A 24276-nucleotide genomic window follows, 5' to 3' on the forward strand; every position below is an offset into this window, starting at 1 on the left:
GTTTTATTATCTAACCATCTGATCTATTAGCAAAATTGTGGAAAATAAAATATCTTTTGTGTCAAAACATATTATAACACACGGTCTGATGCGTGAGGTGGGAACCCAAAGCCTCAGTCTTATTGGTCAGTTTGCTTTTATTAATTTAACGGCTTTGTGTTTTTCTGTAAGCTAAAAATGAACCAGTTGGGTTTGAACCTCCAGCTGTTCTAAGATCAGCCTGAGCTTTGACAGTCTGTGCGGTTCTGGCGGGTCGCCGGTTTATTCAATTTCTCGTGGTTTTGCGAACCGAACAGCTGACGGGTCCCGCTGGCTGACACTGTCAAAAAATAAAGATCCGACACAAAACTCACTGCACCTGACCTGCAAGAGCACAAGCACCTCTCCAATGCGCAAAAATCAGCACAAGCCTAACTAAAAGAGGACGGTGTTGATTCTCAGGTTCAGGTGTTGCGATGTGCGCTACAATAAGATGTTTTGGCCCAATTTATTTATTTTTTCTTCACAATTTTGTTAATAGTGAATAGGGTTAAATAATAAAATCTCCAGAAGTTATTCTTTTCTTTCTTTACTTAAAGGAAAATGTCAAGGTATGCAGAGTGCAGCTGCAGGCGCTGCTGCGCTCCGATAGTTTCCTGCAGGCGCTCAGTTCTGAACTTTACCAGCAGGAAAGAGTTTTATACGTAAAGCAATTTATTTGAAATGTTTTTATCATTTCCCTCTTTTGAACTCTAAATATAAACAAACGTCATTACTTCAATGTAAAAACATTTAATTAAATTATTTTTTGGCAGTGCTCCCTAATGATAATGTCTATTTTTAGAAGTGGCTCCGCGGGCACCGGGTTGGTGACCCCTACTTTAGAGGTTCCCATGCTGTTTGCCGCTCGTGAGCCCATTCCTTTCCTAGACCAGACCCGAACCCTCACAATCTCCACTTGTTCTGTTGTCAATAAATTCACTTTCACTTAACTATCTCTCCTGTGTTGTGATCTGCATGAGGGCTAGAAACATTGAACCCAACATGACAGTCAGGTTTGGGGGATAACTTTTCAAAAGTGAGATGGACATAATATTGTTTATATTGTGTCAATATAATATTACCATACTGCATTTATGTCCACCAGCAATATGCCAGCTAATATTAGCTATAGCACTTGGTGTAGTACCTATGAAGACTAACTGAGATTTTGGAAATCTTAAAAAGTTTACATTATTTTGTAATATTTATTTTGAAGGTAGTGTTCTGGTGTCAGAAAATATTAATCAAACATTATAATAAATATATTATTATCATATGACATTCACAGGTTTACACTGGTATAAAATATAATTATCTGTATATAATTCTTTCTCTATAAAAATGAAGATAGCGCCAGCCTTTGTTTAGAAGGTTTCATAAAGGCAACGATGTGAGGAAGAAGTGGGAATGTCTTTAAGAAGAGACGGAGTCACTACACAGCACGGCTTAATCTCAGCTGCTGAATCTCTCTTAAGCTGAAACTCCTCAGCTGGAAATCATGCAAAAATATAAAAAAGAATTATGTACATGCATGTACATATAAATGTGTAAAGACTAAAATATATTTTTCAATATTAATTATTATTTAATCATCTTGTTTTTCTACAATTGCATTATTTTGTATTTGTATTTTATGTACATATTTACTGATAGTACTAAATAAATCTAAAAAAATATGAATGGCTGTATTTTGTAAAATGCTTATCAAACATCAAGTCAGAATATTCTAGTCCTATTTTATTCTGCTTTCTCCAATAATAATATTTAAATATGTTCAGCGAGGTAAGATTAAATTCAGAAATACCTTTAAAATAGTCTTTGTAAATGCAGCTATTATTGCTGTTTGAATAACGTTTCCAGCAAAACAGCGTATAAATCAGTTTAGTATTTGGGAAACTAGGATTGATTAAATGCCCTGATACTTAGTTGCACCTGTCAAACATATTTATGTCTGTGGATAAAGTCTTCATGAGGAAGCAGAAAAGTTTTGATCAAAATCAGGGTTCACTATTTTGATCATAGCTGTAGCAATGATTGTGAAAAACAAAACAATATTTTGGATTATTGAGCATGTGACAGAGGACAAAAATTGGAAATGGATAAAAATGTAAATATTTAGATTCACAACAAATAATCTGATTGAATTGAACAAATTTCAACATCAATATTTTACTAAATGTAATATTTTCTTTTTGAAGGAAGCAACAGCAAATTACTGTGTTCAACTTTAATGTTGACCAGAATTTGATACCAGAAAATAAAATCATGAAGAATTTTGTTCAAAGAAAAAAAGAAACATCAGATGTTCATCATTGTTGATTCCAGCTCAACAGTAATCTAAAATTTCTGAAGATTAACCATCAAACAGGAGAGAGATGAAACTTTAATCTGAAATCAGAAGTGAACCAGTTCACTGATTTCAGCTTTATCTCTGCTATTTTCAGAGACCAGAACCTACCAGGCAAGTTTCTGAAGACAAAGTTCAGGTAAGAAACAAAACAAACTTATCATTTGTTCAAATGATTCAAAGAGTTAATGAAGACAATCTGAGTAATAAACTGAGGCCCAAAAGAACCACAGCAGAACAACAGTGACCGGAACAGTTGAGTTTGTCCAACCTGTAGAGAAATGAATCAAATGCAGAAGACAATGTTTTAATTGTTCACTAAATACATGAAGTATAACTGCAGAAAATAAACAAAAGGATCATTTAACATTTGAATGCAAGATTGAGAAAAACTGCAGTAAATTAAAAGACTGGAAACAGAAATAATCCTGAAATAATCCTGAAATAATCCTGGAATAATCCTGGAATAATCCTGGAATAATGCCAGTTTACATCTTTAAAGGACTAGAAGAAAAAGCAATTTCTGAGGAATTGTGTTGGAGTTTCACCAAGAAATAGATTGTAGAGACTGAACTATCTGTTCAACAGTGAGAGAGTTTCTCTGACAGGAGGAAAAACTTTAGACTCTTTAGACTCAAATCAGCTCAGAAACACTGAAGAGAAACCAGAACTGGACCACAAGAACCCAAATCCAGGAATCAGAGGTTCAGTGAATGTGGTGTTGAAGGTGTGGAGGAGGATCAGTGAGTCAGAGGAGACTCTGTAGAAGGACAGAATGCCAGCAGGACAGTCCACATACACTGCTACTCTGTTAGAGACAGAGGAGGAGGAGAGACGAGTTTTTATGTTATTGTGCCAGACAAAGTAACCATGACGATCAGAGCAGATCAGACTCCAGGAATGATCATTACATCCAAACCAACAGTCTAAACTGATTCCTTTCCTCTTGATTCTTCTGTAACTCACTGATATATTAACATCTCCTCTCCACTCAACCTCCCAGTAACAGCGACCAGTCAGACCAGTTCTACACAGCAGCTGAGGATCATCAAATCTGTCTGGATGATCAGGATATGACTGAAGCTCCTCCACATATGTCACCTTCCTGTTGTCTTCAGACAGTTTGAGGTTTCTGTTCACTGTGTTTGTGTCGATGGTGAGTTGACAGGAATCTGATGGAGAACAAACACAATCCAGCTGCAGTTATTGATCATTTATTGACACTTTGACTCCTGAATGAGTGATGTGACAGTTTGAAGATGGTTGAATGTGAGCTGCTTTGTTGTCATGAATCAGATGAAAAACACACTTACATTTCCTCAGACCTGGAGTCAAGAATCGGCCTCCAGCAGGCTCCATCCTGAAAGGAGGAGGGGGGTCAGACCATCAGTCTCTTTCAGCAGCAAACATGGACATTACATGTCTCTCAGACACACATTGTCCTCCACTGAGACAGGAACAGTCCAACATCTGGATTGCAAACTGCAGTGGATGTAGGAAGGACAGTTGGTGCTGCTGCAGCACAACTCATTTCTCCAAACACAGGAAAAGCTCCAACAGAGAGGAGAAAGGAAATCCCTCAGTAACAACCTGAAGAAACTCACTGAAGCCTAAAAGGACATCAGGAAACTAAGGAAACATTTCTGGAAGCTCCACCTGATTTAATAATCAGCATTAAAATACAATCAATCTAAACTCTGATCAACACCTGGATACCTGATCCATCCACACTCCCACACACAGATGAAGGAATGAAACACTAAACAGCCCTGCTGCTGAAAACCTGCTGTGGCCTCACTGTAATATCCAGAAATACAAACATTATAAAGGAGAAGCTGCATCACATTCAACAAAGATTCAACAAGAATCAAAGATTTGATCTCTGAGCTCAGACTCACAAACCAGGGAGAGGCTTCCATCATCACACACCTCTGACAAACACCTCCAACCTTTCAGCACTTCCTCTACCAACCAGCACCACCAGGTGGCGCTGCACACATTTACAATGAGCCCAAGAAGAAGAAGCAGCATCCTGAATCCAGCAGCTGCAGTAATGGCTTGTGAAAGTGTCCAAGGAGCATCTGGAACCAGAACCAGCAGATCCAACAGTCCAGAGAGTCTTTGTTTGTATCTTTCCTCTAAGATTTCCAAGCTGCTCTGAGAGGGAAATGACATCATCACTCTACTGATGATGTCATGCTCTGATGTCACTGACCAGGAGCTGCTGGACTTCTACATTTCCAGCATGGAGGACAGAGAAGATCTCAGCTCTGATGAGGAGCTGGCCTGCCTTCACACTGATTGAGGGTCAAAGAAATATTTCCAGATGAAGTCAGACTAAAATGTTGGATTGTCCTGCTGTTGCAATCAGAGGCCAAGAAGAAGCTTCAAGTTCTTCTCCTGTTCAGCTCCACGTTCCTGTCAGAGACTTCAGCTCCTCATGAGGAGAACAACTAAAGCCTGGAACAGACTGACACCAACATCCTGACATCTCATCCCTGAACAAAGCTTTGCAGCATCAAGGTGACTCTTAGCGCCATATATGGACAGATTTCCTCTAAAGGGGGCGGAGCCTGGATTGGAGGAACCAGCAACAACTTCCAGGAACAAACCTTGGGAACCTCTGGAGGAGAACATGGAGATGAGATTCCTGCTTTAATCAGTGGATTCATTGATAAAAAACATGAAATGTCTGAGAGCTGCAGCTCCATTTTCTACAGATCTGCTGGAACATCAGATAGAAATGAAGAATTTCATCATTTCACATCAAATCTGTTCATCTTCCACAGATACAACTGAATTATTGAGCTGAACTGGATCCAAAGGTCTGGATGGTAAAAACATCCATTGTTTTTCTGTCTCATTAGTTTCCAGAAAGAGTTGAAATGTTTCAGCAGCTTTTATCCAGCAGCTCAGTAAAGATCTCTCCTCTTTCCAACCTGATTTAGTCCATGAAGCAGAACATCTCTGCTGCTGCAGCAACAGGAGGAAACTTCTCCAGCTCTCAACTTCTACACTCTGACTGCTTGGAAACAGATCAGGGAGGATCAGCCTTTTCTCCAGGCTGCTCCTCCTGACTCTAGCGCCACCTAGTTGAGGACAAACTACCATACAAATAAAAATGCTAAACTCTGCCTCAAACAGTTTGCTTCATGTTTTTGTGTATTTTTGGTTTCATTAAGTCCTGAAAGTTGTGAATCTTTGTTTCACTTTTTGAGAACTTTTCCACATCCATCTGACCATTTTCTGATCTTTCCTCATTTGGGCTGATTGGTCTAGATCTCCATGAAATATTCTTTTAAAGTCCAAATTGTTTCCCAGCTGTGTCTCTACAATTACATATCATATCTTTTATATGATATCATTAATCTGCATATTTTTAACTTATTTTTAAATCAGCCAATCAACTTCTTGTATTTCCTCAGTAGATCATCAGTGGAAGCCCCGCCCAGCCCATGATGCTCCTGGTTTGTGAAGACAGAGAGACAAACTGAACTCTGATAGGAAACAGTTTCAACTGATTTTCTCTCTCCAACCTCTTGGTTCCACATGGAGCTATATTTGGCCCCCTGCTGCTCTGAATACCATGTTATTGTGGTTCAGTAGATGGGTTGGTTTCCCAGGTTCATTCAGAACCATGTGAAAGATTCTTATAGTTTAAATGAGCTGCTGTTTGAAAAGTTACACAACCAAAATGACCAGAGATAATTTGAGTTATTAAACTGTAATAAGAGATAAAATGGGGTTCAAAATGTTATCCATTCATTTATAAATGATATGACTGTATACCAGCTTCAAACTAAATGTTTCCCAGCAGACTGACTAAAGACATTTCTCCCTCTTCCTCCTCTATCAGACCTTCTCTGCTCCTGCAGCAGGTTCCTCCATACCTGAGAGCTTCCAGTCTCCAGTGTGGATCCTTCAGTCCAGCCGACAGCAGCTTCACTCCTGAGTCTCCTGGATGATTGTAGCTCAGGTCCAACTCTTTAAGATGGGAGGGGTTGGAGGTCAGAGCTGAGGCCAGAGAAGCACAGCCTTCCTCTGAGACCAAACAGCCTGATAAGCTGCAGACACACAATTCATCACATGATGAGAAAATGAGAACATGGAGGTAGAAACCAAGGACTGAACTGATGGATGGATGGATAGATGGATGGATGGATGGATGGATGGATGGATGGATGGATGGATGGATGGATGGATGGATGGATGGATGGATGGATGGATGGATGGATGGATGGTTCTGTAATTATGTTTCTTTTTGAACCTAAGATGCAGCAATTTGTCAAGAGTCCAGTGGAGGTAGAAACCAAGGTCTGAACTGATGCATGGATGGCCCAGAGTTACCTGAGAGTTTCCAGGTTGCAGTTTGGACTCTTCAGTCCAGCAGAGAGAAGCTTCACTCCTGAATCCTGCAGGTTGTTGTTACTCAGGTCCAGTTCTCTGAGACTGGAGGACTGGGAGCTGAGAACTGAGGACAGAGCTTCACAGCTTCTCTCTGAGAGGTTACAGTCACTCAGTCTGAGGAGACAGGGAGGAAAATATGTTATTAATCCATCAAAATTTCTTTTTTCCAGTCAACAATGTTCCTCTTTACTGATTTAATGAACTGTTTTATATATAATCATGTTGCCTTTTGTTGTGATCTGGTTCAGTCTATATTTGGGTCTCCAGCCATGAAGGACTGAACTAAAGGCAACAAGGAGGCTGGCAAGAGAAATATTAAATTCCTCTATGAACTAAATGAATCCATGTCAGTTTTAGCAGAAAGAGTCCAATGAAGCCTGAGAATCAAGGCTGGGCTGAAGATCAGCATCAGGCTCAGTTTGAGGATCAGCATCAGAGCTGGTTTGAGGGAAAACAGCTTGAATCAAAGCAGAGCAAATCTACAGTTTCATCTTTACATGTTTAACTGTTGGATACAGAGATGGAAACCTGAGCAGCAACTGACAAAAACTATTTGAACAAGAATCAAATTGTTCTATAAAAGGATTGTGTAAAGAAACTGCTCCAATTCAAACTCATGTTTGGAAAAAAAACATTGAGAAAACCAATATAGGGGGAAATACCCATCTAACAGTAAGACATCTATTATCATTTTCTTCTATTATTGAAAAAACATTTGCATCATAACTGATGGAATATAATGGACAGATATCTGGTTTCACCAGGATTGAGAACATTTTACCTGAGAGTTTCCAGGTTGCAGTTTGGACTCTTCAGTCCAGCAGAGAGAAGCTTCACTCCTGAATCCTGCAGCTTGTTGTTACTCAGGTCCAGTTCTCTGAGACTGGAGGACTGGGAGCTGAGAACTGAGGACAGAGCTTCACAGCTTCTCTCTGAGAGGTTACAGACACTCAATCTGAGGAGACAGGGAGGAAAATATGTTATTATACAATTCTACAAAAATTTATATTTTTCAAGGTTTTTCTTGGACAGAGAAGGATCAATCTTATTTTACACATGTTTATGATGCCTTTTGTTGCGAAATGGTTCATTTTATAGTTAGTCCTCCATCCTTAAAGTTTATAACTACAGGAAACAAGAAGTCTGGAAAGAGAATGATAAAATTCCACAATTAACAAAATTAATACAATTTAAATTTTAACATAAAGAGGACGAGTTTTGCTGCTTTAATATGTATCACTATGTCAGCTGCTGAAGGAAGTCTGTGTCTCCTTCACACATCACCCCCAGTGAGAAACTTTGAGGAGACAATGCAACAATATAAAAGCTGAAAAATTAACATATATTTAACTCATCATTAGTATATTTCTATCAAAGATAACTGCATTAACAATCTGTGACCTTACAGAGCTTTGTTGGAGGCTTTAACCACTGGCAGCAGCCTCAGAAGAACCTCCTCTGAAGCAGAGTATTTCTTCAGGTCAAACACATCCAGATCTTTTCCTGATGACACTAAGATGAAACCCAGAGCTGACCACTGAGCAGGAGACAGTTTATCTGTGGAGAGACTTCCTGAACTCAGAGACTGTTGGATCTCCTCCACTAGAGAACGATCATTCAGTTCATTCAGACAGTGGAACAGATTGATGCTTTTCTCTGCAGACACATTCTCACTGATCTTCTCCTTGATGTACTGAACTGTTTCCTGATTGGTCTGTGAGCTACTTCCTGTCTGTGTCACCAGACCTTTTAGGAGTCTCTGATTGGTCTGCAGTGAAAGTCCCAGGAGGAAACGGAGGAACAAGTCCAGGTGTCCATTTGGACTCTGTAAGGCCTGGTCAACAGCTCTCTGATGGAGAGACTTTGGTTGAAGTATATTAAATAATAAATATTTCTTAGATCTTTTTGTTTCTTCCATCAGGATGACTCCAGAGTTGATGAAGGTCAGATGAACATGAAGAGCAGCCAGAAACTCCTGAACACTCAGATGGATGAAGCAGAACACCTTGTCCTGGTACAGACCTCTCTCCTCTTTAAAGATCTGTGTGAACACTCCTGAGTACACTGAGGCTGCTCTGATATCGATGCCACACTCTGTCAGGTCTGATTCATAAAAGATCAGGTTTCCTTTCTGCAGCTGATCAAAAGCCAGTTTTCCCAGAGACTCAATCATCTTCCTGCTCTCTGGACTCCAGTGTGGATCTGTTTCAGCTCCTCCATCATACTTGACCTTCTTCACTTTGGTCTGAGCCACCAGGAAGTGGATGTACATCTCAGTCAGGGATCTGGGCAGCTCTCCTCCCTCTCTGGTCTCCAACACATCCTCCAGAACTGTAGCAGTGATCCAGCAGAAGACTGGGATGTGGCACATGATGTGGAGGCTTTGTGATGTCTTCATGTGGGAGATGATCCTGCTGGCCTGTTTCTCATCTCTGAATCTCTTCCTGAAGTACTCCTCCTTCTGAGGGTCATTGAACCCTCTGACCTCTGTCACCATGCCAACACACTGAGGAGGGATCTGATTGGCTGCTGCAGGTCGTGTGGTTATCCAGAGGAGAGCAGAGGGAAGCAGTTTCCCCCTGATGAGGTTTGTCAGCAGAACATCCACTGAGGTGGACTCTGTAGCATCAGTCAGGATCTCCTTGTTGTGGAAGTCCAGTGGAAGTCGACTCTCATCCAAGCCATCAAAGATGAACAGAACCTGGAAGTGTTCAAAGCTGCAGATTTCTTTGGTTTCACTAAAGAAATGATGAACAAGTTCCACCAAGCTGAACTTTTTCTCTTTCAGCACATTCAGCTCTCTGAAGGTGAATGGAAATATGAACTGGATGTTCTGGTGGGCTTTGTCTTCAGCCCAGTCCAGAGTGAACTTCTGTGTTAGGACTGTTTTCCCAATGCCAGCCACTCCCTTTGTCATCACTGTTCTGATTGGTTGATCTCTTCCAGGTGGGACTTTAAAGATGTCTTCTTGTCTGATTGTTGTTTCTGGTCTGTTTGGTTTCCTGGATGCTGTTTCAATCTGTCTGACCTCATGTTCATCATTGACCTCTCCAGTCCCTCCCTCTGTGATGTAGAGCTCTGTGTAGATCTGGTTCATAAGGGTTGGACTTCCTGCTTTAGCAATCCCCTCAAACACAGACTGGAACGTCTTCTTCAGACCAGATTTAAGTTCATATTGACAAACTGGAGCAAAATGTCCTAAATTAACACAATAAGAAAAATCAGATATGAAAGAAAATCATGTTTTGAATTTTATTACATCACTTCAGCAAATGTGTAATTCATAATTTCAAATCTCTGAAGAAATCCTCTTACTGCTCTGCAGATGGTCAGCCAGCTTTTCCTGCTTCATTTTCCTCAGGAAGTTCAGTGTGATCTTCATCACTGCCTCTCTGCTGCTCCTCCTCTGCTCTTCATCATCACCTTCTAACACCTCATCATCATCTCTCTGACTCTCTGAATGTTCTGGGTAATCTGGACTCAGAACTTTTTTAATCTTCTTCAACTCGTTCTTCACATAAGTAACAATGTTTTCCTCCAGCAGCTGGAACAGAATAATAGATGGACACATGGGACTGAATTCATGGAGCCAAACACCAGATGGATGTTGGACAGACTGACAGTCCTCTGGTCTACAAAGTGAAGCATGAAGGTGACTCTGAACAGAACTCGTGGAAAATAGTTTTTGTTCATATACAGACCATAAATATGGAGTCCAGTTGTGTTTGATGCTGCTGGGCAGATGGACCACTGGGAACCTCTGAGGTCTCCTGGTCCAATCTGTGGAGGAACCAGGAACAATTAGGAAGTGTTGAGAACATAAGTCTCATTAGCATAACTTTAAAGACAGTCAACCTTTATGCATATGAAATATTAGATGTTGCATGAACATTTAGAGTAGATTTCAAGTTAGGTAAACTTAGACAAAGATCCAAACTAAAACAACTGGTGACTCTCTGAACTTACATCAATTTCTAAGGAGGGTTTTCTGACAGGCAGTGTTGGAGTCCCATAAGGAGTCTGCAGACAGGGAGTCTATCTGTCATCAGCATCAATACATTTTTTGTTGTCGGTTCAAGAGGTCAGTGAAACATTAAAACTCTAAAAAGTCTTCTCCAAAGTATAATCAAACGCTTTAAGATATTTCCTTTAAGCATTAACAGCATGTTTGAATTAGTTAGCTTTTAACCATACTATTTGCATTTATTTTGTATTATTGAAATACGATAGGATCAGGAAACTATTTTACTTCTAAATTTCAGGTATTCTTAAAAATATCTTTTCCAAAAGTGGATAACCCTGTTATTGTTAGATCCAAACTTATAGTTATTATTTGGCATTTCATTTTTGTGCCAGTTTGTTTAAAATACAAATCAGTTTCTTGCTGAATCTCTGAGGCAGAGAGGACTGTCCAGCTGCAGGTCATAAATCATGGCCTGGAATGTAAAAAGGAGGAGACTGGCACTGGAAGATCTGGGTGTTTTAGCAGGTCTCAGAGGTAATAAAATTAACTTTGAGACAGCCCTATGAGGGGAACAACACACCTCCTAATGCATATATTTAAATGAAGGGAATACACGTTCTTATAAAAAGCTCTGTTTTCCAGCAGAAGCTCCAATCACTTTGTGCCCGAGTGAGCGACTCTCAAAAATACAATTTTGTTTTGTTTTTCTTTTCAACTCGTCCCAGGGAACGCTTTCTGTGTTGTTATGTGTCAGACTTTTGATGATCTGGGTGTAATGCTGATGTAACATTCTGTATGCATTGAATTCTCTGGAGAAAGCTCTTATATGTCTGAAGTCTCATGTCGTATGATTGTTCTTTATTATTCCTCTGCGCTTGGCGGAGACTGATGCACCTGGGAAACAGTGCAGCTATTTTCTCTGTTCTTAACAGAAGTCAGGAAATATTCATCCAACAGTTTTCACGGAGGAAATCACCAGGAGTTTCACATTAGAAATACTTGAAGCAGTAAAACAGAGCATCACATCAGCACAATACAAAGGAGTTAGAAAGAGGAAAATGGATCACTGTAACACTAGAATCACTCAGATTATGTAAAAAAGTTTATATTGCACTTTAAACACTCCACACTGTCAACAGACTAAATAAAAACTGTGATATTCTTACTGGTTCAGTTTCCACAGTTACAGCAGTTAGAAACAGCTCACCTCTCTGATGATGGAGATCCAGTAGATTTAAAGTTAATGATCACTTCCTTTGACCAGTCGCTCTTAAAGGACACACAGCTGGGTTCTGGTTCTGGTTTGCATCTCTGATGGATCCTGACAGAAATATGATGATTAAAACTGAATCAGCAAAGAGGAGCAGCAGCAGCTTCATCACCACGTCTGTTCTGGCCTGATATAGTGAACGCTGTGTGAAAAGGGCTGTGGACACTTAGAGATGGTGACCTCACCTCTGACCTTTGCTCTGGCTCTCATCTTCCCCACACAGAGTGGTTTTAGAGGGAGGGACTCCCTCCTCTCTGTCCTCACACTGATCCATGCTGCTGAATCCACATCAGCTCACACACACTTTCTAGCTTCACCTGCAGAGGAAACACACAATCATTCATCTGCACATCAACTCTGATCATCCTTTACATCATTAGTGCTGGAAAAAGATCAGCTGCTCCTCCTCTGATTGGCTCTTCTTCTCTGCTTCATATCAGTGTCAGGTGAATGCAGTCAGACAGCAGAGAGGCAGAGGAAGCTGCCATCAGCTGCTGCACTTCTACTATCAGTCCACTAGATGGAGATATAGAGCAACATTTACATTGACTCGCACATTGATTCAACTTGAAGAGCAACTATTGTTTATACTTTCAGTATAAAAGATACAGGTGGATTATCTGCTGCTGCAAAGATTAACTGTTTAATAATCTGACTGAATTTAACACATTTTAACATTAAAATTTTATAATAATAATATATAAGAAAGCAACAACATAGACTTCAATGGAGAACAGTTTGATACCAGAAAATGAAATCATGAATCAGTTTGTTCAGAGAAGGAAACAAAGAAACATCAGCTGTTCATCATGTTGTTCGATTCCAGTTCATTAGTAATCTAATAATCATGTAGACTCACCTTCAAACAGCAGATGAATCTTTGACCTGAAAAAATGAACCTGTTCTCCAAACATCAGAGAGCACAAACAAGAATGAAATAAAAATGAAAAAGTTCAAGTTTGAAACAAAGCAAACTTACAGTTTGTTCAAGCAATCCAAAAAATTTGATCAAGAACATCTTAACAACAAACAGGGACAAAACAACCAGACTGGAGCCACATCGTAAAAAATAAACTGAAACTGAAAGTAAATGTGTCGGAAGTTGCATCACGTATGACATCACAGTTAAACGGGGTGGTAGTTCATTCTTCCAGAGCTGCAGAACCAGGAAGTGGAAGATCTAGGAAAATCAGAGGAAGGTTTTTAACATTGTCATGAGGAAGTAATGATAAAAATAAAGTTGTACTTACTTTTGATCATGACTATAATGATGATTGATTGTAAAAAAAAAATATGTTAGTTTCTTTAGCACTTCACAGTTTGTATGCAGGAATCCATACAAACTAAATAATTTGTTTCAAAATAAAGATTTAATTACCAAACTTAAAAATGTATTTACAAAATTATCATTTAATTTTCAAATTTAATATTTATTGTCAACATTACATGTTTCATAATCTCCTTTAATTTCTAGTTGTTCAATCAGACGCTCCATCATGTTGTCATGTTTCAGTTTTTCCTCCATTCAGCAACAGTTGGTGAACTGGGTTTAATCCAGTTTAGTCTAATTGTCTTTCTTGCTACCAGCAGCAGAGGTGCAACAATATGTAACATTGATGTTTAGTGAGTAAATCCTTGGTGTTTATGTCCAGCAGAAACAGAAGAGGCTCCATGGGGAGATCTGTCCTCAGTCTCCTGTTTCATTTCCTCCCAGAAAGTCTTTATTTGTGGTCAGAACCAGAAGAACGTGTGTGATGACCGACCATTCAACACATTCCTCCAACATCCATCTGTGGTTGGAATCCTGGAAATGAACGTTTTAAAGGAGATCTGCTTAAATGTTTGTCTAACCAAATTTATTTCCACCAGTTAATTGGTTTGATTCAGTATTCTGCAAGCTTGAATGTTTCATTGTAGCTTTGCTTTGTTTCTGTTGCATCCAAGCTGACGGTTGTTTTTTTCCAACTCCATGGATCTGAACATCTACAACCTTTATGTTGAGAACATATGTTGAGAGGAGAGACTGCCATTGTCACAAACTCACTTTCTGATGTCTCTGACCAAACACTTGACCCTCAACATCAATGTTGGAGAAACATTATCGTCATTGATATTGCAATAACAGCAATAGTGTTACAACAACACTATTAAATAATAGTGTTGTTGTAATTTCAAGGCTGCTGTTTCTCTGTCAGATTCCCTCAGGTCTCCACAGCAGACAGATGGATCACGGCGCTCTTCCTCCACCTCCTCGCCGCGCCCCATCCTCATCCTCCACCACCTCCACCGAGTTCTGATGGGTTGGTTCAGATCCTCTCTGGAGATCAGACACCAGAACAGAGGCGGATCAGAACCAAAGCCAGCAGCTCTGCTGAAGCTCAGGAGAACTCTGAGTCCAGATGTGGACCCTGGTCTCCTCCAGAACCTCCTCTGTTCTGCTGTGGAGGAACTGTGTGGCTCCAGTTCTGCAGCAGGACCTTCTCAGCTGCAGCAGAAGAAGAAAGGACTTCCTGTGTTCAGGTTGGATAGAAACCTGGATATTTTCTAGCTTGTGGTTCTGCTTCCAGCGTAGATGTTCTCCAGGGTTCTGATCTGGATCTAGTGACTGTAGAGCTCATCAGGTTTCCTCTCATCCACTTTGAGATCTTCAGCCTCCTTTAGATTCAACCTGAAGCTTCTTCTGACAGATTAGCTGCACCTGATATTTAGCATGATGTTTATTATTCTAGCCTCAGTTTTCTGTTCTTCATGTGACTCCACTGAATCCAACTCTGATGTCGTTCACTTCACAAGTGATGAAGATCCATTTTTCTTTCACTTCCTGCTGATTTCTTTCCAAAGCTCCATTTTTTCCAGGAGGATCTTCAATGTTCTCTTTAGATGATGAAGGAACTCAGACTGACTCCACCCGGCTGGTGCTCCAGGTGAGCAGAAACAAACAAACCCTAAAGTCATCCAGCTTTAGATTTGGACCATCTGAACATCAAGCTTCAGTAACGTCTCAGTTAAAGTTTGTTTCCAGATCTGAGATCAGAAAGTTCTGGAACAAACTGGTTGCTCTCCAGTTTGATGATGTTTCCAACCTGAATGTTCATCCATTTTTCTTCTCTCAGCCTGGAAAGAAAATCCTCTAAATTATCTGGCTTGATAAAAAACTGTTTTATTAGTAAAATCTTGGAATCTTGACTCACTCTTTGTGTATCAGGACTTTCACATTGCAGTTATTCACCTGAAATGAAGAGGAATTGTTTATTTTTGGTCTAAGAATAAAATGTTTTTGTAAGGATCATGTAATCACATCCTGAAAAATCCTTCAGAGTTTATCTTTGCTCTAAAGTTATGAAAACCCGAAACCTCTCCTTTTTAACAGAGATCAATAACCAAACACTCTGATCTTTGCTTAATCTGCCAGTTTGACAAATATAAATGAACATCGCTTCAAAATGTGTGTATTTTATTACTTCTGAGTGGGAAAGTGCTTCTGAAATGGAGCAGGAAATACATTTCATAACAGCTAATTTGCATGTGATCAAGACAAGAAGGCAGCGGTCAACACACACACACACCCAGTGGTGTGTTCACACACACTCTGCAGAACTTTGTGTTCATCAGGAGGTCGATTGTTTCAGGTTTGAGCTAAAACAGAAGCAGCAGCACTTCCTCTACAGGAGAAACACACGAGGTCATGAGGTCAAGCTTTGTGACAGTAAATAAAACACATGAATAATCTCTTGGTTTGCCAAATTATAATAAAACATGATATTTATGTTATGAACAATTAAATAATTTTAGCTTGGATTGGCTCTGAACCCATCATAAATCACTGATTCATTATAAAAACTTTGACTAGACTCAGAGTAGACTTATGTAAATATACATGATGAAGTATTTAAATTCATCATTTCACTGAAAAAGTAATTAAAGTGTAGATACAGGGATAAAGATTAGCATGCTAACCCCTCAGGTTTCCCATCAGCCACTTGGGTTTCAGGATGACCAACATTTTTAAACATGGCTGCTAATTTTGAGCCTTTTAAACCAGATATGGACATTAAATGTTCCCTGTTAGAGATTCAGGTTTTAACTTATGGATCTTTGTCAGTAAATTTGATTTAATTATTGGGGAATAATAAAAAAAAATAGTCAAGGAATAAACTAAAATTTGGTTTTTGGAGGAGAAATGATTAATTGTTGAATAAAAATGGAAAATTAATCATGTAGGATTAATTAGATTATTTTATTGTGAAATTTGAAACTGTTACAATTTACAGAATATCCTTATAAAATCAACAAGTAACTTATTTTAATTTGATCATTTTAGAAAACAAAACTTATTTTTAAATGAATAACATTAAGAGACTGGTGTTTTAGAATTTGTTATATTTAATGAATAATTACTGGGTATAGCCAGTGAAAACCACTAATTCATGTAATATTTTTATAGATTGATTGAATTAATCTAAAGATGATTGGTCTTAGAATCAATAACGATTAATTGATCAGTGGCAACTCTCTTAAAATAGTTTTCTCTTGTATAAAGAGAGCTAACCATCTTTTCATAAAATGAAGGAATTTAGAAAAAAACACATTACATTTGTACTTTCACTTTGTGTAAAGAGTATTAAGTACTAATTGAATTCATATAAAACATGCAGTTTTTTCATGTTATTGAACGTAGGCAGCCTTCAAAATGAGCGGTCCTTATTTTTCTGTGATGCTTCCAGTCTCTGCGTTGTCCTGTTTCCCCTTGATTGTTCCCAGGTGTTTCTCGTTTCTGTGATTACCATCTGTGTATTTATCCCACGGTTGTCCTTTGTTCCTCATCGGGTCCTCATCGTTCTTCACGTCATTTTGTCAAGCCTGTTCTTCTGTCCACCAGGATGAACAGTTGCTACCGGCGTTGAGCCCTGGCTTCAGCTCAGCCATGCTGCCTGTTTTTGTGTTTCCACTTGGACTATTTTTACTATTAAAACCATCATTTAACTATATCCTGGGTTTCTGCCTGCTGCTTCACCACCAGTATACCAGCATCTCTTGATAGAGTGAAGCTATGACAAGAAAACAAACTGAACAACATGTGGATCCTGGAATAATCCTGGAATAATCCTGGAATAATCCCAGCTTCCATCTTTAAAGGACTGGAAGAAGAAAAAGTTTCCAAGGACTCAATCAGAATCGTTTCAACAAGAAATAGATTGTAGAGACTGAACTATCTGTTCAACAGTGAGAGAGTTTCTCTGACAGGAGGAAAAACTTTAGACTCTTAGACTCAAATCAGCTCAGAAACACTGAGGAACCAGAACTGGACCAGAACCAGAATCCAGGAATCAGAGTTCAGTGAATGTGGTGTTGAAGGTGTGGAGGAGGATCAGTGAGTCAGAGGACTCTGTAGAAGGACAGAATGCCAGCAGGACAGTCCACATACACTGCTACTCTGTTAGAGACAGAGGAGGAGGAGAGACGAGTTTCTATGTCATTGTGATAGACAGAGTAACCATAACGATCAGAGCAGGTCAGACTCCAGGAATGATCATTATATCCAAACCTACAGTCTTCACTGAATCCTTTCCTCTTGATTCTTCTGTAACTCACTGATATATCAACATATCCTCTCCACTCAAACCTCCCAGTAACAGCGACCAGTCAGACCAGTTCTACACAGCAGCTGATTCCAGACATCAAATCTGTCTGGATGATCAGGATATGACTGAAGCTCCTCCACACATGTCACCTTCCTGTTGTCTTCAGACAGTTTGAGTTTTCTGTTCACTGTGTTTGTGTCGATGGTGAGTTGACAGGAATCTGATGGAGAGAACAAACACAATCCAGCTGCAGTTATTGATCATTTATTGACACTTTGACTCCTGAATGAGTGATGTGACAGTTTGAAGATGGTTGAATGTGAGCTGCTTTGTTGTCATGAATCAGATGAAAAACACTTACATTTCCTCAGACCTGGAGTCAAGAATCGGCCTCCAGCAGGCTCCACCCTGAAAGGAGGAGGGGGGTCAGACCATCAGTCTCTTTCAGCAGCAAACATGGACATTACATGTCTCTCAGACACACATTGTCCTCGAGAGGGTCTTGACTGCAGCCTGCAGAAAGGGGCGGGGACGGACCAGTGTCATTCTCAGACCTTATATGGAATTGGGACTATTGCATTCCGGAAATGAAGGGGGCGCTATTTTCACAATCACTAATACCTTAAAGAAGCGGGGTGAAGAGGTCGATTGGAAGAAGTTTGAGAGGTTTCGCCATTGACGTTCGGAACGCTATTCATAATGGAACAAGCACAAAGTCAGCAAAAGGTATTTTCTACCTTATTAAAACTTTTTTCACATAGTACATCAAAGCGCTTTTTCTAGATTAGGTTGAAAATATAATTGACAGCTGCAAACGAGTGAAATTCATAGTTCGTACAGGAGAAGGCAAATTTTAGCATGTAGCATAGCTAATTATTTCCGTGCAGGGCATCATTAGATAAAAATCGAAAAGAGAAAAATGTATACTTGAGAAATGTATTTATGCCCCAATTTTTTTTTTTTTTCGTTATACAGATGCACTTATCAATTTGCAACATTGGGATCGGACAGAAATTCTTCCCGTACTGTCTGAAGACAAATACCGCTGTCCCCTTTGCTCATACAGTGCGGAGGAGTCTTAAAGGTACAGAACCACATAGCAACAAACTGCTATGGTTCAACATAACAGTATGTAAAACTACACTTATGAATGTTTTTTTTTTACATTCTTATCAGTTTTTCTAGTGTTTTTATTTCATTTTTAAAGGTTAATATTTTTTTAAATATGTTTTTGTACACCAATGTTAAATTTCTTGAAAGTCTAATATTTTTATAAACTAACATCTTTTTTTATAAGCTAACAGCTGCCATCATAAGTGGAACCCAGAGATGATACTGTAATGACGAGCAGCACTACTTCAATGTATTTTTAGTTACTGTGCAGCAAACTACACATTTAAAAGTAACAAAGTATTTTGTGAAATGGCTATTATTAAGTACTGTTTTACTGATTATAATGTGCAATGTAATATTACCCATTTATTTCAGCAGACATTAATAAAAATGAAGTTATGTGCACTGTTAGGTATTTTAATACAAGACAACAAATTAAGGTTAGAAGAAACCTAACATAAACAACATTTATCAGTGTATCGTGTTTTAATTCTTTTATGGATTAAAATGTGTTCTTCATTCAGTTAAGTTTCTCGCATTATGTTGCATATCAACAACATTAACTCAAGAGTATACATTTGGAAAAATGGTCCTAATTATTTATTTTTTTAATCAAAGTTACAGAGTAATTGAGTAAATCTGATTAGTTAATCTTTGGATGTTCATTTTGTGCAGAACATATATGTGTTATCTGGAAGCCATTAATTGTTAAATCCTACAAAACAGTTACAACAACGTTAAAGAATCTACAGTGATTAATTCAAACATGCCTTTTGTTCTTCCAATCATTTGTATATTTCCTGGTGTAATAACCTTTTTCTTTTATCTTAGTAGCTATTAGGCTGAGTCTTCGCTCTGTTCTGAGTGAGAATGAATCACATCTTGTTTAAACATATCTGCAATGTATATAGATGTTTTTTTTTAATTTATTCATTTCTTTTTTTAAGATTCATTTATAATCATGTCATAGCCATTCTTCCAGTATGAGTCTTGCATTGCACATGTTTTTTTTTTATTATTATTTTCAGATGCCTTTGATTGCACTGGAAGCTGTTCTCCAGGAGGTGATTCTGGCACAGGGAGGCACATCTTCCCTCACCTTGGCATTGACCTGCAAGTGCTTAGAAGCCATTGTGTCTGACCCAGTTTTCAGGAAGAAGACTCACTTTGCTTGGCTAGATGGTAAAGACCTTTGACTTTTTTCACCTAAAACATGTGAAATTAGATTTCAACTACATAAAATCAGTTTTCATCAACAGGTGAGATCAGCTGGGCGACATTTTCAGAATCATTCAAGGCAGAAAACAGGATTCCTTTTGCGGTTGTAAGATGTTCTTCCTGCAACCGGCAACATAAAGACTGTGTGGGCTTCACTGGACATGGAAGATGAGGAGAGTTCCCTCGTTACTACTCTGATGGCACATCTGGACACTGCCCTGAATGCCAGTACTGAATGCTAGGACAGTATTAGTTGTTTTCTATAGTCTTTCACACATTTCAGTTGTCACACATTGTTTTTTGTGAAATGTCATTTTAAATCATCTATGCTGAAGCACATTTGCCTTTTGACTTGTTCAGTCATTTGTTTTCATAATGTGTTATTTCAATATTATGTACATTTTTGAATGTTCCTTTTGTTGTAGCTCAGTTGATTTACATTATTTAGTTTGTACAGAAATTGTGTTACATTGTGGCTGCATTTTGTTGGAGAGAGTAGAACCAATAAAGTAGTTGTAAATATATTGTAACAGTGTTGTTTAGCAATTGGATCACCTTGTTTTAAAAATTTGAAATACATGCTAAGATAATAACTTGCAATATTTTATATGTGTAAATGCAATGTTTCCTATACTTTTAAACAATGACTGGAATCATTACAAATGTTCTTTACAAACCTGACATACGGCTAAGTTGTTTGTTTTAACAGTCAGAATCAACTGTTGTTTTATAATAAAGCAAGAACATACAGAAACATTGTTTAGTTACAAAGTCATAATACAAACATAAGACTAAAGGTGAGCAGAGTGAAGGTGGAGACCAGGTGGAGGTGATGGAGGCTCAGGTGAGGAGCAGTTGCACATCAAGCCGGAGTTTTGTGAAGGATGGAGGAGATGAGACCGGCGCCGTGATCAGAGATGAAGACGGTTTACAATTTACACAGATTTAATTTATGTATCCAGTGAATTTATTCAAAAAGGTTTTCATAGAGAAAAAACCCAACAGCGAGTCATTCTCTCTGGCAGTTACCAGCTCAGTGTCTACTGCCGGGGTCCGAAGATCATTTCTTCTCAAATGAACTTTCTAAAACCTGCTTTCTGTGAGTCTTTCCAGGTTGAAGCTACATTTAAAATTTTAAATGAATCACTTTGGGTTTTGCAACAATTGCATATTTAAGGTCTTTGGGACTCAGTTTATGAATCAATTGCAATTGGTAGAATTGATTTTGAATTTCTAAACAGAATAGTGGGACACCAATCAGTTTACTGGTTAAGACATTATGGTAAACAATGATAACAGTCGAGCTTGTTAGAAGTTCAAAAGTAATTTAATTTGTTTGTAAATTATATTCACAATGTGAATAAGAAAATATTTGCCAAATAAACAGAACAAAGTGTTTTGTGAATGGATGGACCAAGTTGGCCAAAATTGACTAAACGTTTACTGTTAGTCAACAATTTTGACTATCTGCCTCTTTTCCATCTAGTCCTTATTAAATAAGGCAAAGGATATTCTATTTTAGATTTTAACTTATTTATTTTAAGAGTACCATTCACAACATCAAAATCTATTGTTTGAACTTCAGCACCAGCAGGTATTTCTTTTATTTCTGTTTTCTGTGATGGACTGGCGATCTGTCCAGGGTCCCTGCAGCAGCTCTCATCACCCACTGCACGGATAACCTGAGAGTAAAATAATTGATGGATTGATAAATGTGTTTTTAATATAGTGTACATTTGTCTCTACAATGTTAATTTATGTTTTATGACTTTTGTTTGAGAAAGTTAGGGTGTAAGGATAGATAAATACATATCCATAATGATTCCTTATTATTGCTTATTTTAGATTGTTTGTTACTAATATAATTTTAACATCCAAAACAAAGATTTAATAAAGATTTTAAAATAAAAAAGGGACATACCACGTGACGTAACACGTGGTATGTCATTTCCTTACTGTTAATTTGTAGTTAATATGTAATTAATTTTAAATGTTAAAAGGTTATTGGGTGTTTTTAAAAGCGTTGTCAAATAAAATGCGTTATTATTATTATAATATTGAAACACGGCTGATACAGGAAATGGTGTCACTAGCGCCCCTTCATTTCCGGAACGCAGTAGTCCCATTCTGAGACTGACAATGGTCCGTCCCCGCCCCTTTCCGCATGCTGCAGCCAAGTGTAGTTTTTGTCCTCCACTGAGACAGGAACAGTCCAACATCTGGATTGCAAACTGCAGTGGATGTAGGAAGGACAGTTGGTGCTGCTGCAGCACAACTCATTTCTCCAAACAGGAAAAGCTCCAACAGAGAGGAGAAAGGAAATCCCTCAGTAACAACCTGAAGAAACTCACTGAAGCCTAAAAGGACATCAGGAAACTAAGGAAACATTTCTGGAAGCTCCACCTGATTTAATAATCAGCATTAAAATACAATCAATCTAAACTCTGATCAACACCTGGATACCTGATCCATCACACACACACAGATGAAGGAATGAAACACTAAACAGCCCTGCTGCTGAAAACCTGCTGTGGCCTCACTGTAATATCCAGAAATACAAACATTCAAAAGGAGAAGCTGCATCACATTCAACAAAGATTCAACAAGAATCAAAGATTTGATCTCTGAGCTCAGACTCACAAACCAGGGAGAGGCTTCCATCATCACACACCTCTGACAAACACCTCCAACCTTTCAGCACTTCCTCTACCAACCAGCACCACCAGGTGGCGCTGCACACATTTACAATGAGCCCAAGAAGAAGAAGCAGCATCCTGAATCCAGCAGCTGCAGTAATGGCTTGTGAAAGTGTCCAAGGAGCATCTGGAACCAGAACCAGCAGATCCAACAGTCCAGAGAGTCTTTGTTTGCATCTTTCCTCTCAGATTTCCAAGCTGCTCTGAGAAGGAAATGACATCATCACTCTGCTGATGATGTCACGCTCTGATGTCACTGACCAGGAGCTGCTGGACTTCTACATTTCCAGCATGGAGGACAGAGAAGATCTCAGCTCTGATGAGGAGCTGGCCTGCCTTAACACTGATTGAGGGTCAAAGAAATATTTCCAGATGAAGTCAGACTAAAATGTTGGATTGTCCTGCTGTTGCAATCAGAGGCCAAGAAGAAGCTTCAAGTTCTTCTCCTGTTCAGCTCCACGTTCCTGTCAGAGACTTCAGCTCCTCATGAGGAGAACAACTAAAGCCTGGAACAGACTGACACCAACATCCTGACATCTCATCCCTGAACAAAGCTTTGCAGCATCAAGGTGACTCTTAGCTCCATATATGGACAGATTTCCTCTAAAGGGGGCAGAGCCTGGATTGGAGGAACCAGCAGCAGCTTCCAGGAACAAACCTTGGGAACCTCTGGAGGAGAACATGGAGATGAGATTCCTGCTTTAATCAGTGGATTCATTGATAGAAAACATGAAATGTCTGAGAGCTGCAGCTCCATTTTCTACAGATCTGCTGGAACATCAGATAGAAATGAAGAATTTCATCATTTCACATCAAATCTGTTCATCTTCCACAGATACAACTGAATTATTGAGCTGAACTGGTTCCAAAGGTCTGGATGGTAAAAGCATCCATTGTTTTTCTGTCTCATTAGTTTCCAGAAAGAGTTGAAATGTTTCAGCAGCTTTTATCCTGCAGCTCAGTAAAGATCTCTCCTCTTTCCAACCTGATTTAGTCCATGAAGCAGAACATCTCTGCTGCTGCAGCAACAGGAGGAAACTTCTCCAGCTCTCAACTTCTACACTCTGACTGCTTGGAAACAGATCAGGGAGGAACAGCCTTTTCTCCAGGCTGCTCCTCCTGACTCTAGCGCCACCTAGTTGAGGACAAACTACCATACAAATAAAACTGCTAAACTCTGCCTCAAACAGTTTGCTTCATGTTTTTGTGTATTTTGGTTTCATTAAGTCCTGAAAGTTGTGAATCTTTGTTTCACTTTTTGAGAACTTTTCCACATCCATCTGACCATTTTCTGATCTTTCCTCATTTGGGCTGATTGGTCTAGATCTCCATGAAATATTCTTTTAAAGTCCAAATTGTTTCCCAGCTGTGTCTCTACAATTACATATCATATCTTTTATATGATATCATTAATCTGCATATTTTTAACTTATTGTTAAATCAGCCAATCAGCTTCTTGTATTTCCTCAGTAGATCCATCAGTGGAAGCCCCGCCCAGCCCATGATGCTCCTGGTTTGTGAAGACAGAGAGACAAACTGAACTCTGATAGGAAACAGTTTCAACTGATTTTCTCTCTCCAACCTCTTGGTTCCACATGGAGCTATATTTGGCCCCTGCTGCTCTGAATACCATGTTATTGTGGTTCAGTAGATGGGTT

The 24276-nt window shown here is 38.9% G+C and overlaps 1 protein-coding gene across 1 annotated transcript in view; it reads right to left on the reverse strand.

Moving 5' to 3' along the window:
* Window positions 1-261: 261 nt before the first annotated feature.
* Window positions 262-24276, reverse strand: part of LOC129379591 (NLR family CARD domain-containing protein 3-like) — a 50674-nt gene continuing 26659 nt past the window's right edge. The window contains exons 2-4 of the mRNA XM_055060411.1: window positions 10091-10319; window positions 9070-9973; window positions 262-319 (exon numbers count right to left, since the gene is read on the reverse strand). Of these exons, the coding sequence (XP_054916386.1) occupies window positions 262-319; window positions 9070-9973; window positions 10091-10319 (1191 nt within the window). The remainder of the gene's footprint in view (window positions 320-9069; window positions 9974-10090; window positions 10320-24276) is intronic.

Source organism: Poeciliopsis prolifica, unplaced genomic scaffold (assembly GCF_027474105.1).
Source record: "Poeciliopsis prolifica strain line A6 unplaced genomic scaffold, Auburn_PproV2 SCAFFOLD059, whole genome shotgun sequence".
In the NCBI taxonomy this organism is placed as follows: domain Eukaryota; kingdom Metazoa; phylum Chordata; class Actinopteri; order Cyprinodontiformes; family Poeciliidae; genus Poeciliopsis; species Poeciliopsis prolifica.